At 37.3% G+C, this 16,201-nt stretch overlaps 1 protein-coding gene across 1 annotated transcript in view; it reads right to left on the reverse strand.

Moving 5' to 3' along the window:
- LOC117339959 (exportin-7-like) overlaps window positions 1-16,201 on the reverse strand; it is a 47,176-nt gene that overhangs the window by 11,350 nt on the left and 19,625 nt on the right. Inside the window, exons 13-25 of the mRNA XM_033901682.1 lie at window positions 15,905-16,037; window positions 14,526-14,631; window positions 13,726-13,864; window positions 12,548-12,621; window positions 10,554-10,698; window positions 9,508-9,664; window positions 9,209-9,276; window positions 8,787-8,875; window positions 7,669-7,776; window positions 7,321-7,403; window positions 6,455-6,509; window positions 5,776-5,935; window positions 4,462-4,600 (exon numbers count right to left, since the gene is read on the reverse strand). Coding sequence (XP_033757573.1) covers window positions 4,462-4,600; window positions 5,776-5,935; window positions 6,455-6,509; window positions 7,321-7,403; window positions 7,669-7,776; window positions 8,787-8,875; window positions 9,209-9,276; window positions 9,508-9,664; window positions 10,554-10,698; window positions 12,548-12,621; window positions 13,726-13,864; window positions 14,526-14,631; window positions 15,905-16,037 — 1,456 coding nt within the window. The remainder of the gene's footprint in view (window positions 1-4,461; window positions 4,601-5,775; window positions 5,936-6,454; window positions 6,510-7,320; window positions 7,404-7,668; window positions 7,777-8,786; window positions 8,876-9,208; window positions 9,277-9,507; window positions 9,665-10,553; window positions 10,699-12,547; window positions 12,622-13,725; window positions 13,865-14,525; window positions 14,632-15,904; window positions 16,038-16,201) is intronic.

Consider the following 16,201-nt stretch of genomic DNA (forward strand, 5'->3'; position numbering starts at 1 on the left):
CATTGTGTCTGAAGGGTAAAGATAAATGAGTACAAACCATCGTGTCTGAAGGTAAAGATAAATGAGTACAAACCATCGTGTCTGAAGGTAAAGATAAATGAGTACAAACCATTGTGTCTGAAGGGTAAGATAAATGAGTACAAACCATTGTGTCTGAAGGGTAAAGATCAATGAGTACAAACCATTGTGTCTGAAGGGTAAAGATAAATGAGTACAAACCATCGTGTCTGAAGGTAAAGATAAATGAGTACAAACCATCGTGTCTGAAGGTAAAGATAAATGAGTACAAACCATTGTGTCTGAAGGGTAAAGATCAATGAGTACAAACCATTGTGTCTGAAGGGAGAAGATAAATGAGTACAAACCATCGTGTCTGAAGGGAGAAGATAAATGAGTACAAACCATTGTGTCTGAAGGGTAAAGATCAATGAGTACAAACCATTGTGTCTGAAGGGAGAAGATAAATGAGTACAAACCATCGTGTCTGAAGGGTAAAGATCAATGAGTACAAACCATTGTGTCTGAAGGGTAAAGATCAATGAGTACAAACCATTGTGTCTGAAGGGAGAAGATAAATGAGTACAAACCATTGTGTCTGAAGGGTAAAGATAAATGAGTACAAACCATTGTGTCTGAAGGGTAAAGATCAATGAGTACAAACCATTGTGTCTGAAGGGTAAAGATCAATGAGTACAAACCATTGTGTCTGAAGGGTAAAGATCAATGAGTACAAACCATTGTGTCTGAAGGGTAAAGATCAATGAGTACAAACCATTGTGTCTGAAGGGTAAAGATCAATGAGTACAAACCATTGTGTCTGAAGGGTAAAGATCAATGAGTACAAACCATTGTGTCTGAAGGGTAAAGATCAATGAGTACAAACCATTGTGTCTGAAGGGTAAAGATCAATGAGTACAAACCATTGTGTCTGAAGGGTAAAGATAAATGAGTACAAACCATTGTGTCTGAAGGGTAAAGATCAATGAGTACAAACCATTGTGTCTGAAGGTAAAGATCAATGAGTACAAACCATTGTGTCTGAAGGGTAAAGATCAATGAGTACAAACCATTGTGTCTGAAGGGAGAAGATAAATGAGTACAAACCATTGTGTCTGAAGGTAAAGATCAATGAGTACAAACCATTGTGTCTGAAGGGTAAAGATCAATGAGTACAAACCATTGTGTCTGAAGGTAAAGATCAATGAGTACAAACCATTGTGTCTGAAGGTAAAGATAAATGAGTACAAACCATTGTGTCTGAAGGTAAAGATCAATGAGTACAAACCATTGTGTCTGAAGGGAGAAGATAAATGAGTACAAACCATTGTGTCTGAAGGTAAAGATAAATGAGTACAAACCATTGTGTCTGAAGGGTAAAGATAAATGAGTACAAACCATTGTGTCTGAAGGGTAAAGATCAATGAGTACAAACCATTGTGTCTGAAGGTAGAAGATAAATGAGTACAAACCATTGTGTCTGAAGGGAGAAGATAAATGAGTACAAACCATTGTGTCTGAAGGGTAAAGATCAATGAGTACAAACCATTGTGTCTGAAGGTAAAGATCAATGAGTACAAACCATTGTGTCTGAAGGGTAAAGATCAATGAGTACAAACCATTGTGTCTGAAGGTAAAGATCAATGAGTACAAACCATTGTGTCTGAAGGTAAAGATAAATGAGTACAAACCATTGTGTCTGAAGGTAAAGATCAATGAGTACAAACCATTGTGTCTGAAGGGAGAAGATAAATGAGTACAAACCATTGTGTCTGAAGGTAAAGATAAATGAGTACAAACCATTGTGTCTGAAGGGTAAAGATAAATGAGTACAAACCATTGTGTCTGAAGGGTAAAGATCAATGAGTACAAACCATTGTGTCTGAAGGTAGAAGATAAATGAGTACAAACCATTGTGTCTGAAGGGTAAAGATCAATGAGTACAAACCATTGTGTCTGAAGGTAGAAGATAAATGAGTACAAACCATTGTGTCTGAAGGGAGAAGATAAATGAGTACAAACCATTGTGTCTGAAGGGTAAAGATCAATGAGTACAAACCATTGTGTCTGAAGGGTAAAGATCAATGAGTACAAACCATTGTGTCTGAAGGTAAAGATAAATGAGTACAAACCATTGTGTCTGAAGGGTAAAGATCAATGAGTACAAACCATTGTGTCTGAAGGTAAAGATAAATGAGTACAAACCATTGTGTCTGAAGGGTAAAGATCAATGAGTACAAACCATTGTGTCTGAAGGTAAAGATAAATGAGTACAAACCATTGTGTCTGAAGGTAAAGATAAATGAGTACAAACCATTGTGTCTGAAGGGTAAAGATCAATGAGTACAAACCATTGTGTCTGAAGGGTAAAGATCAATGAGTACAAACCATTGTGTCTGAAGGGTAAAGATCAATGAGTACAAACCATTGTGTCTGAAGGTAAAGATAAATGAGTACAAACCATTGTGTCTGAAGGTAAAGATAAATGAGTACAAACCATTGTGTCTGAAGGGTAAAGATCAATGAGTACAAACCATTGTGTCTGAAGGGTAAAGATAAATGAGTACAAACCATTGTGTCTGAAGGGAGAAGATAAATGAGTACAAACCATTGTGTCTGAAGGTAAAGATAAATGAGTACAAACCATTGTGTCTGAAGGGAGAAGATAAATGAGTACAAACCATTGTGTCTGAAGGGTAAAGATAAATGAGTACAAACCATTGTGTCTGAAGGGTAAAGATAAATGAGTACAAACCATTGTGTCTGAAGGGAGAAGATAAATGAGTACAAACCATTGTGTCTGAAGGGAGAAGATAAATGAGTACAAACCATTGTGTCTGAAGGGTAAAGATGAATGAGTACAAACCATTGTGTCTGAAGGGAGAAGATAAATGAGTACAAACCATTGTGTCTGAAGGGTAAAGATGAATGAGTACAAACCATTGTGTCTGAAGGGAGAAGATCAATGAGTACAAACCATTGTGTCTGAAGGGTAAAGATCAATGAGTACAAACCATCGTGTCTGAAGGGAGAAGATCAATGAGTACAAACCATTGTGTCTGAAGGGAGAAGATAAATGAGTACAAACCATTGTGTCTGAAGGGAGAAGATCAATGAGTACAAACCATTGTGTCTGAAGGGAGAAGATAAATGAGTACAAACCATTGTGTCTGAAGGGTAAAGATCAATGAGTACAAACCATTGTGTCTGAAGGTAAAGATCAATGAGTACAAACCATTGTGTCTGAAGGGTAAAGATCAATGAGTACAAACCATTGTGTCTGAAGGGTAAAGATCAATGAGTACAAACCATTGTGTCTGAAGGGTAAAGATCAATGAGTACAAACCATTGTGTCTGAAGGTAAAGATCAATGAGTACAAACCATTGTGTCTGAAGGGTAAAGATCAATGAGTACAAACCATTGTGTCTGAAGGGTAAAGATCAATGAGTACAAACCATTGTGTCTGAAGGTAAAGATCAATGAGTACAAACCATTGTGTCTGAAGGTAAAGATAAATGAGTACAAACCATTGTGTCTGAAGGGTAAAGATAAATGAGTACAAACCATCGTGTCTGAAGGGTAAAGATCAATGAGTACAAACCATCGTGTCTGAAGGTAAAGATAAATGAGTACAAACCATTGTGTCTGAAGGTAAAGATAAATGAGTACAAACCATTGTGTCTGAAGGGTAAAGATAAATGAGTACAAACCATCGTGTCTGAAGGGTAAAGATCAATGAGTACAAACCATTGTGTCTGAAGGGAGAAGATAAATGAGTACAAACCATTGTGTCTGAAGGGAGAAGATAAATGAGTACAAACCATCGTGTCTGAAGGGAGAAGATAAATGAGTACAAACCATTGTGTCTGAAGGGAGAAGATAAATGAGTACAAACCATTGTGTCTGAAGGTAAAGATAAATGAGTACAAACCATTGTGTCTGAAGGTAAAGATCAATGAGTACAAACCATTGTGTCTGAAGGGAGAAGATAAATGAGTACAAACCATTGTGTCTGAAGGGTAAAGATAAATGAGTACAAACCATTGTGTCTGAAGGGTAAAGATCAATGAGTACAAACCATTGTGTCTGAAGGGTAAAGATCAATGAGTACAAACCATTGTGTCTGAAGGTAAAGATAAATGAGTACAAACCATTGTGTCTGAAGGTAAAGATAAATGATTATTGAGTTCTTAGGTTTTCTAAAAATGTGAATGAATTATTTTCACAAATTCTTATCATTTTTACTTTTTATCAAAAACACTACTTAATAAAAATATACAATTAAACACAGTATCAACTTTGAAGAAGGACAGTTTACTTCAAATAAAAATTATGGAATATACTAAGAAATTCTATCTAAAATCACTCGTATTAAATCACTAACTCTTGGCAGTAACATGTTGAAACACTAGTTGAGAAACATTGGAATCAAATGTACGAGAAGAGAAGATAATCCACCCTACCTAGTGCTGTAAGTCCCTCTGAGATGGTGGTAAGGATGTAGAGGAACACCTGAGGCTCCAGGTTACTGATAAATGTCATGTGATCATTGGCCAGGCATTCCAGGAGACCGTAGTAGTTCTGGCTCAGCTTCGGGTAGTCCTATTCACAGACAAGGTATACTCATAAAAGCGATCGCAAACACAGAAAAGGTATATTGACAGTAGGAGTTTGATATCATACTCACCGTGAGATCCCGTTGTGATATTGATAGTAGGAGTTTGATATCATACTCACAGTGAGATCCCGTTGTGATATTGATAGGAGTTTGATATCATACTCACAGTGAGATCCCGTTGTGATATTGACAGTAGGAGTTTGATATCATACTCACAGTGAGATCCCGTTGTGATATTGATATCATACTCACCGTGAGATCCCGTTGTGATATTGATAGTAGGAGTTTGATATCATACTCACAGTGAGATCCCGTTGTGATATTGACAGTAGGAGTTTGACATCATACTCACAGTGAGATCCCGTTGTGATATGATAGTAGGAGTTTGATATCATACTCACAGTGAGATCCCGTTGTGATATTGATATCATACTCACAGTGAGATCCCGTTGTGATATTGATAGTAGGAGTTTGATATCATACTCACAGTGAGACCCCGTTGTGATATTGATAGTAGGAGTTTGATATCATACTCACAGTGAGATCCCGTTGTGATATTGATAGTAGGAGTTTGATATCATACTCACAGTGAGATCCCGTTGTGATATTGACAGTAGGAGTTTGATATCATACTCACAGTGAGATCCCGTTGTGATATTGATATCATACTCACAGTGAGATCCTGTTGTGATATTGATATCATACTCACAGTGAGATCCCGTTGTGATATTGACAGTAGGAGTTTGATATCATACTCACAGTGAGATCCCGTTGTGATATTGACAGTAGGAGTTTGATATCATACTCACAGTGAGATCCCGTTGTGATATTGATAGTAGGAGTTTGATATCATACTCACCGTGAGATCCCGTTGTGATATTGACAGTAGGAGTTTGATATCATACTCACAGTGAGATCCCGTTGTGATATTGACAGTAGGAGTTTGATATCATACTCACAGTGAGATCCTGTTGTGATATTGATAGTAGGGGTTTGATATCATACTCACAGTGAGATCCCGTTGTGATATTGATAGTAGGAGTTTGATATCATACTCACATTGAGATCCCGTTGTGATATTGATAGTAGGAGTTTGATATCATACTCACAGTGAGATCCCGTTGTGATATTGATAGTAGGAGTTTGATATCATACTCACCATCAGATCCCGTTGTGATATTGATAGTAGGAGTTTGACAAACATTCCGAGAGCGTTGTCGAGCGCGTCGTCTCCGTAGAGCCTAAACACACCAAAGTTTACATACGACCCACACAAAGCTGCCTTTAACATAGAAAAACAAATGGAAATTCCCTTCAATCTGAGCCACAGTTAAGGATCAAACTGTCATCAAGTTTCAAACAAAAAATTTTAACATTGATTCAGCAAAGGATAATTTCAAGGATGAAAAGAAACAGATTTTAAGCTTTTTTAACCTGTCTCAATAGAGTAATTTCTGTACAAAATCTCTAACAATTTTAAGAACTGTGGAGGATTTTGAGCTATTCCAGCCTTGCGTCTTTAATGCAATTTCAACATATTTTTTTATTTTTTAATTCAAATTCCGAAGTCACTTTTAACATTCCATATAATCTACCAGTTCACCACAAAATTGAAACTTCATACGTTGAAAGTCCCCACAGTAAAACAACAGCGCCGCAAATTGATGCATAATACGCCTGTCTGACCCCATATGAACATCCATGCCAAAAAAAAGAATAATAACACATGATTTGATTGAACTGTAGACCACTGAAGAAACTTGCACCAAAACTTTAACCGGACAGATGTAGACGCTGTACTACAACATCCAAGTCCAACAGATAAAACAAAAGGATACTTCATCGGATAGGTTCTGTCCTTTGGTATATCACCCAATGATAATACTCGGGATCCTGAAACAAACAAAGGCCACATTGGTTTTCTGCTTCTTACATTTTTTCAAAATATGAATGATGGCTACATTGCTTTTACCTGAGCCTTGAGTGTACTATTTTGACTCTCCAAAATTAGTTTTTAGTCTCGTATTTATCAAAATAGTATTGCATTTTGAGGACGGCATTTCATTAACTGTACTCTGTTACCGTTATCAGACAAATGACAGGTGAAGTACATGTACACTGTGGTGTGAAGTGTACAAGGCTGTATTCAAATCAAGGCCTTTCTGGCTACACTATAGTCCTATGTACGAAGGTGTTAAGTGTTCAAGATTGTAATTAAAGTAGGGTCTTTTTGTCTACACTATAGTCTTATGTCTGAGGTCTGAAGTGTACATAGTTGTAATTAAACTGAGAGGTCTTTTTCGGATATGCTGTAATCTTGTGTACAAGGTTTGAAGTTTACAAGATTGTAATTAAGTAGACGTTTACAAGATTGTAATTAAATAGGCGGGTCTTTTCGGCTACATATATATTTACCAACCTGAAGAAAATATTTTGACTCTTGACGCTTGCATGGCCATGTCTATTTGATTATGTTTTGACCTTCCAGATTTGTAAATAACTTCTGCTATTGCGTAATTTCCAAGGTCAAGTTACAGTTCTGGGCAACTAATAAATTGATATTTCCAAGGTCAAGTTACAGTTCTGGGCAACTAATAAATTGATAAGAAAATATGAATCTCTTAAAGCAGACCAAGGTTAATCTCTCCATTACAACCTAGTTCTGTATCTGTCTCCTACCGACCCAAAAACAAATAATACCTACCATATGTGACAATCATCTTGCTGACTTCTCTAAATAGTAGATATCCGTTCGGTGAAGAAACATCAAACAGTAACCGCTGAGACCTACAAATGAAATATTTCCATCTCAAAATAATTTTTCAAACATTTAAATCTGAAAATTACATGTAACTCTGAACAGAACTTAATTGTAACCTCCACTTTCCCTTTCTTCTGATTCTGATCTATACAGTAATCAGTGCCTTGCTCAAATAACCTCTATATTGGCTCCCATTAATCACTCAAGTCATGACCGGATCAGTTTAATTCAATAAACATGTGATGTAGAAGACCAATGATCAGACTTCCGTGGTTCATTACCACCACTTACCTGCTCTGCGCTAGTTCTGCCATGAGTTTCAGTACAGGAGTGGTGACTGCTGGTTCGTGGTACCAAAGCTCAATCGCCCGCTGAAGGACTGGTGTATATGTCGGATAACTAGGATCAGTTAAGGAGTTATACTACTTGTCAGACTATTTCCTCCTTTCCAAAAGAATTCCAAAAAACAGAAATGAGGGTAAAATATTTTAAGGAAATTTATTGCCAGGTAGATAATCACATGTAACTCAATCATGGGTATCACTTAATACAAGGTATTCAATATATATATATATATATGTTTTATTTTGGTTACAGTTGAAGACATTGTTTCAAACGTACAGTAAATTCATAAACGTTCTTGTTGAAATTTTGGACATCAATAACCAATGTGAGGCAACTAAGCCCGATTTGAATTTCGAGTCAAGCCTCTGTAATGGGACAGGAGAGCAGAGTAAATCTGGAAAGGTTTTACCACCTAAATACACGTGACATCGAAGGGAGACAATCTGGAAAGGTTTTACCACCTAAATACATGTGACTTGGAAGGGAGACGATCCGGAAAGGTTTTACTACATAAATACATGTGACTTGGAAGGGAGACGATCCGGAAAGGTTTTACTACCTAAATACATGTGACTTGGAAGGGAGACGATTTGGAAAGGTTTTACTACATAAATACATGTGACTTGGAAGGGAGACGATCTGGAAAGGTTTTACTACCTAAATACATGTGACTTGGAAGGGAGACGATCCGGAATGGTTTTACCACCTAAATACACGTGACATCGAAGGGAGACAATCTGGAAAGGTTTTACCACCTAAATACATGTGACTTGGAAGGGAGACGATCCGGAAAGGTTTTACTACCTAAATACATGTGACTTGGAAGGGAGACGATCCGGAAAGGTTTTACTACCTAAATACATGTGACTTGGAAGGGAGACGATCTGGAAAGGTTTTACTACATAAATACATGTGACTTGGAAGGGTGACACTCTGGAAAGGTTTTACTACATAAATACATGTGACTTGGAAGAGAGACAATCTGTAAAAGTTTAAATTGTATTTTTTTAAACAGAGCTGTTCCATTACACAGCCTATCTATACAATACTATGGAAAAGGATACATCCAATCAAACAGCATCATATAGCTTGTCTTTGTATTAAAAGCAAACGCCACACCCCTTAGATCTCGTGCCAAGCCTACTAAGGAACGCTGAAAAAAATGGAAAGGAAATCCATCTAATCCATATAGGTTTAATTAATAATTATTTATGAAATATGAGAATATAATTTATTTCCAGGCGCATTTATATCCCCACCTAACCTTATCAGCAATACTTGCTCACAAATTGATAAATCCTCTTACAATTTAATATCTGAATTGGTTCTTCTACTTGCAGTGATGATAAGTGGTTGGTAATGAAGATAATTGAATCACTGATTGCACAAACTGGAATTTTTTTTTTTTTTTTTTTTTTGAAGAAAGCAAACCAAGATATGACTGGATCTTTTCCGCAGGGATATACGTCTGTGGAAAAATATTTACCTTTGCTTCCTCAGCTTTCATCGGGGTATTCGCACATGCCAGCATGTTCCCGACTGACTCAAACGCAGCTTGAGAAAATAAAAACATCACCATCATTATTTGTTTCATAACTATTATGTTTGTAAAGCATAGGAATGGTAGCACATGACTTCATAAATATCTAGGCCTGACAAACTTCCTTGCTTTCAGACAGAGTATCAATATAAATGATACTGTATTTCATGTATTTTTGTAAGAAGCAGTGTATACACTGTAAGGGATGTAATATCTTGAATAACTTTTGACAATTAAAGTGGTACCTGTCAAAGGTATCATAAATTTATCAAACTTTTCTTCATCCTCGCCAAGGTCCACCATCAACAATCGTCCTAAAGCTGTGTAGAAAGTAGTACGACATCGCATGTCAGATATTGGCCTGTTATTGGTACTGATCCCCAAGAATGGAAAGTGTTCACTCTGTAAGACAAGGGTACTGTATTAATCATCAGGTAAATTTCTCACTCAATTCATCAGACAGAACAACCTTTAAATCACAGGTCTTCTATATTATTCCACATCAATGGTTATATAAGATTTGATAGTTATATGAATAGGAGAACAACAAAGGGATCTTGGCAACCACCATTAAATGATCTTTATTGGTTCTATGTAAGACTGATCTTTTCTCTAATTTTCCTTATTCATCTAAATAATCTGATAACAAGGAAAACCTTCATATGAAATCTAATAAGATCCAAAATAGGACTCCCTGAGAAAAACAAATTTCAACATTCAAAATCCAAGATGGCTGGCGGCCAGTCAACCATTTTGTTTTCCCAATCAGACTCGTTTGTTTTTTGAGGTTTAACATCTTTACAACATCCAGGGTCACATGAGGACAGGTGTCTAGGGTTAGGGTTAGGGGGCACACAATTAGGTGCCTATTACAACATCCAGGGTCACATGAGGACAGGTGTCTAGGGTTAGGGTTAGGGGGCACACAATTAGGTGCCTATTACAACATCCAGGGTCACATGAGGACAGGTGTCTAGGGTTAGGGTTAGGGGGCACACAATTAGGTGCCTATTACAACATCCAGGGTCACATGAGGACAGGTGTCTAGGGTTAGGGTTAGGGGGCACACAATTAGGTGCCTATTACAACATCCAGTGTGATAAAGCAGACATATTCTTTCCCCACTCCTACATCCAACTCGAAATTGAGTGGCAATAACTAGGAACACTTCTCAAGAAATAGTGATAACAAGGATTGTTGACAGACAGACCACAGACATGGGGCGATTTGAATATGGGCTAATTATACAAAAGGCTTGTTACAGATCACTTAAAGAGACCATAAAACTTACTGTGTGGTTATTTAACATGAACTGGACAGCGTCCAGCTTGACCAGCTTCCTTACGCTGCTGTATCCCACAGAAAGGTCACTAAGTAGCTGTAGGGTCCGAGAGATGATCTGTTCACTCCGTGCCCAATACTTCAGGTTTGTGATTCTGTTAAAAAAGATGGTATTACCTGATCAATATTATAATGCAGATCAATACAGAAAGTAAAGTATAACCTGTCTGAACGTGTATAAAACAGAACTTGAACAAATCAGGACTCAATGTTCAAAGCCTGGTTAAGTAAACTATCAGCTGACAAAAAAATGTCTTCTTATATATTTTCAAAAAATTTCATTTATTCAAAAACCATATCTACAGATATCTACAATGATCATCAATAACAAATTATAAATGTTTAAAAATAATTTGTAAATCTTCAAAAAGGCATAGGATGTTGTAGTACTACTGTAGATGTCTGTAGGACACAGGATGTTGTAGTACTATTGTAGATGTATCTGTAGGACACGGGATGTTGTAGTACTACTGTAGATGTCTGTAGGACACGGGATGTTGTAGTACTATTGTAGATATCTGTAGGACACAGGATGTTGTAGTACTATTGTAGATGTATCTGTAGGACACGGGATGTTGTAGTACTGTTGTAGATGTCTGTAGGACACAGGATGTTGTAGTACTATTGTAGATGTATCTGTAGGACACAGGATGTTGTAGTACTATTGTAGATGTCTGTAGGACACAGGATGTTGTAGTACTATTGTAGATATCTGTAGGACACAGGATGTTGTAGTACTATTGTAGATGTATCTGTAGGACACGGGATGTTGTAGTACTGTTGTAGATGTCTGTAGGACACAGGATGTTGTAGTACTATTGTAGATGTATCTGTAGGACACAGGATGTTGTAGTACTATTGTAGATGTCTGTAGGACACAGGATGTTGTAGTACTATTGTAGATGTCTGTAGGACACGGGATGTTGTAGTACTATTGTAGATGTATCTGTAGGACACAGGATGTTGTAGTACTATTGTAGATGTCTGTAGGACACAGGATGTTGTAGTACTATTGTAGATGTATCTGTAGGACACAGGATGTTGTAGTACTATTGTAGATGTATCTGTAGGACACAGGATGTTGTAGTACTATTGTAGATGTCTGTAGGACACGGGATGTTGTAGTACTATTGTAGATGTCTGTAGGACACAGGATGTTGTAGTACTACTGTAGATGTATCTGTAGGACACAGGATGTTGTAGTACTATTGTAGATGTCTGTAGGACACAGGATGTTGTAGTACTGCTGTAGATGTCTGTAGGACACAGGATGTTGTAGTACTATTGTAGATGTCTGTAGGACACAGGATGTTGTAGTACTACTGTAGATGTATCTGTAGGACACAGGATGTTGTAGTACTACTGTAGATGTCTGTAGGACACGGGATGTTGTAGTACTACTGTAGATGTCTGTAGGACACAGGATGTTGTAGTACTGCTGTAGATGTATCTGTAGGACACAGGATGTTGTAGTACTACTGTAGATGTCTGTAGGACACGGGATGTTGTAGTACTGCTGTAGATGTCTGTAGGACACAGGATGTTGTAGTACTACTGTAGATGTCTGTAGGACACAGGATGTTGTAGTACTACTGTAGATGTATCTGTAGGACACGGGATGTTGTAGTACTACTGTAGATGTCTGTAGGACACAGGATGTTGTAGTACTACTGTAGATGTATCTGTAGGACACAGGATGTTGTAGTACTACTGTAGATGTCTGTAGGACACAGGATGTTGTAGTACTACTGTAGATGTATCTGTAGGACACAGGATGTTGTAGTACTACTGTAGATATGAAGTGTGATGCCTGTTGGACTTAGCTATCAAACAACTCGCCTCATATCTTGATCGGAGTTTAAATTGTTGCTTTACAAACTGGGCTAGCATAGCTATACAGTACTCCTGTTGTTATTGGTGATATGATGATTTAATCTTACTTACATTTTACCAACAAAGACACTCAACACCATGGATTCGTCATTCAGGCCCAGGACCTCTGAAAGTCGGCGGTATACCTATAACAACAAACATCAAAACTGAAGTCACTATGATCCTGGAAAGTCAGCAGTCTATAAAGGCAACCTGTCTATAGTGACCGTTTTTCTGCCTCCCCTTGGGCGGTCTTTATAGACAAGTTTGACTGTACTTAAATCAAAGCTGTAGTTACCAACATTGTAGAGTAGGAAAAATTCATCTACATAACATGAAGGAGTAGAGAATGGATGACCCAACTCAATATGCTGTATGGAAATATATTTTTATTTAAAATAATACATTATCACTCACTAACTTAGAACTATATAGACTTAAGTGAATTGACTTTGGTATGTCACAACCAGTATAGAATTTGGTACGTCACAATCAGAATAGGATTTTGTACGTCACAACCAGTATAGGATTTGGTACGTCACGACCAGTATATGATTTGGTATGACATGATGGTATATGATTTGGTATGTCATGACCAGTATAGGATTTGGTATGTCATGACCAGTATAGGATTTGGTATGTCATGACGGTATATGATTTGGTATGTCATGACCAGTATAGGATTTGGTATGTCATGACGGTATATGATTTGGTATGTCATGATGGTATATGATCTGGTATGTCATGACGGTATATGATCTGGTATGTCATGACGGTATAGGATTTGGTATGTCATGACGGTAATGATTTGGTATGTCATGACGGTAATGATTTGGTATGTCATGACCGGTATATGATTTGGTAAGTCATGACCAGTATAGGATTTGGTATGTCATGACGGTATATGATTTGGTATGTCACAACCAGTATAGGATTTGGTACGTCATGACCAGTATATGATTTGGTATGTCATGACGGTATATGATTTGGTATGTCATGACGGTATATGATTTGGTATGTCACAACCAGTATAGGATTTGGTACGTCATGACCAGTATAGGATTTGGTATGTCATGACCGGTATTGGATTTGGTATGTCATGACCAGTATAGGATTTGGTATGTCATGACCAGTATAGGATTTGGTATGTCATGACCGGTATAGGATCAATATAATCCTATACTGGATACCAAAGTCCATTCACATTCATACTTACAAACCCGAAGATGTTTCCTTATATCAAGACTTACTTTTGACATCTTATGGACCTGGTCACCGACATAGATTTTTCTGAATTGTTCGAAGAAGCTCAGAATGGCCAGGTCCAATTTTTCACAACCCCCTTGAGCAGCTATCCGACTGTCTGTTAAGTTCATTAGCTGTAACACCCTGAAGACAGCAAACACAAAACAAAACTCAGCAGACATCCTTACAGAATTTTTCCTGGTCGAGTATACTATTAATATTTATGACTACTTTAGTAGTCAACATAACCTTTTCTGTAGACACTCCAACCATCAGTTGGTATTCAGGAACAAATGCTTCCTCAGTAGTTCTACAAACCCTTGTATTATAACCTTGTATATTTCATTGTATCATAACCTTGTTTATTTCATCTTCCACTTCATTATGATTTTCAAGCACTTAAAACTTTTTCTGATAAAAAAATACCTCCCTTCCATACATAAACTACCTCAACTTATTTAGATATTGACCAGAAAATATGTTAGCCAGACTTATGGAGTCAGGCCATTGTTCCCTGTGATATCACTACAGATGATGTTACATGTTGATCAGAAGTTAAATACTCTAATAGCAACATTAGGAATATTTTGACAAAATCAAATGATAAATAATATCCTATTAAATAAACACAACAGAAGTACTGTTAATAACTTTAAGGCTGTGGCATCTCTCAAATGTTGATGGGAAATAAAAATAATTTTGTGTATTAAAACAAAACTTGTAATATTTTGATTTTATAAGATAGAATGTATATCCTGTGTTTGTGGCCATTAAGGTTTTTCTATATTGAACACAAAATACTCACCTGCATGCTAATTCCCCATCCATTGCATCGTGTTCATCTGTGCTAGCAAAGGACACACGACCACCTATCACTGAGCCAATGATGTAGACCAGCCATGATAATCGTCCTGTGGGAATATCACAAACACTTAAATACAGTATGGTAGTGTTACAAAGTAATATAGACCAGTCACGATAATCGTCCTGTGGTAATATCACAAACACTTAAATACAGGTATATGTGTTACAAAGTAATATAGACCAGCCATGATAATCGTCCTGTGGGAATATCACAAACACTTTAATACAGTATCGTAGTGTTACAAAGTAATATAGACCAGTCACGATAATCGTCCTGTGGGAATATCACAAACACTTTAATACAGTATCGTAGTGTTACAAAGTAATATAGACCAGTCACGATAATCGTCACGTAGTAATATCACAAACACTTTAATACAGGTATATGTGTTACAAAGTAATATAGACCAGTCACGATAATCGTCCTGTTGGAATATCACAGACACTTAAATAGAGGTATATGGTAGTGTTACAAAGTAATAACTCCTGTTGCCGGACAGACTAGGTCATTCTGTCACATGTGAAAGAGAACTCCAATGGCTGAGGCAGAAAGGACTATGTGTCACTAAAACCAAAGCACTTATATCAAGTTAGCTCACCGGCTATGATTACGAGTTAGCTCACCGGATACGAGTAAGCTCACCGGATATGAGATAGCTCACCGGCTCCTGTACGAGTTAGCTCACCGGCTACGTATACGAGTTAGCTTTCCGGCCACAAGTTAGCTCCCCAGCTACGAGTTAGCTCACCGGCTAAAAGTTCTCTCACCTGCTACGGGTTAGCTCACCGCTACGGGTTAACTCACCTGCTACAGATTAGCTCACTAGCTACGGGTTAGCTCACTGGCTATGAGTTAGCTCACCGGATACAAGTACGAGTTTGCTCACTGGATACAAGTACAGGTTAGCTCACCGGCTATAAGTAAGCTCATTGGCTTCGAGTTAGCTCACAATCACACGGTCCCCTTCAATTTTGAACTATTAATACCACTCATAATATTTGGTCAATGTCTATTTTTAGCTATGACAAAGAGCAGTGAAAACATTTCACATACAAATTTAGGATAATATATCCACTGTAAAATCATTAAATCATGTAGTGGTTGATACTTAAACACCTAACCATTAACTCATTTCCCATCCATACAGATTATTATCCTTCATATCATATCATTATATGACTTTTTCATGCTTCCTAACTGATCTACAAAAAAAAAAAAATATATCGCCCCAAAAAGCCAACAGAAAATACCTGTAATCTAAACATGGGTCACAAATCAAAACAATATTAAAAGTATATGACCTTTCTTAATAAACACACCTTCCTGTATGGATATCTCGGCACCCTGTGCCTGTGATGTAATGAGTTCCTGGTATCTTTGGGCAGCTTCATCAAACAACTGAACCAGCAGTGCACATGTCTTTTCATACTCACACCGCCCTATGGTGGATAACTGCAAGCAAGCAGACAAGGAATATTTAGAGAGCATATCAGGATCTAATGATAACTGAAATCTACTTAATATTTCTTTTTCGAATTCTACAGCCTAGACATATATTTACCTGCTAATATTTTTATATTTGTGACACCCTATTAGATTTACCAAAACCTTCCATT

Source organism: Pecten maximus, chromosome 12, assembly GCF_902652985.1.
Source record: "Pecten maximus chromosome 12, xPecMax1.1, whole genome shotgun sequence".
Taxonomy (NCBI): Eukaryota; Metazoa; Mollusca; class Bivalvia; order Pectinida; family Pectinidae; genus Pecten; species Pecten maximus.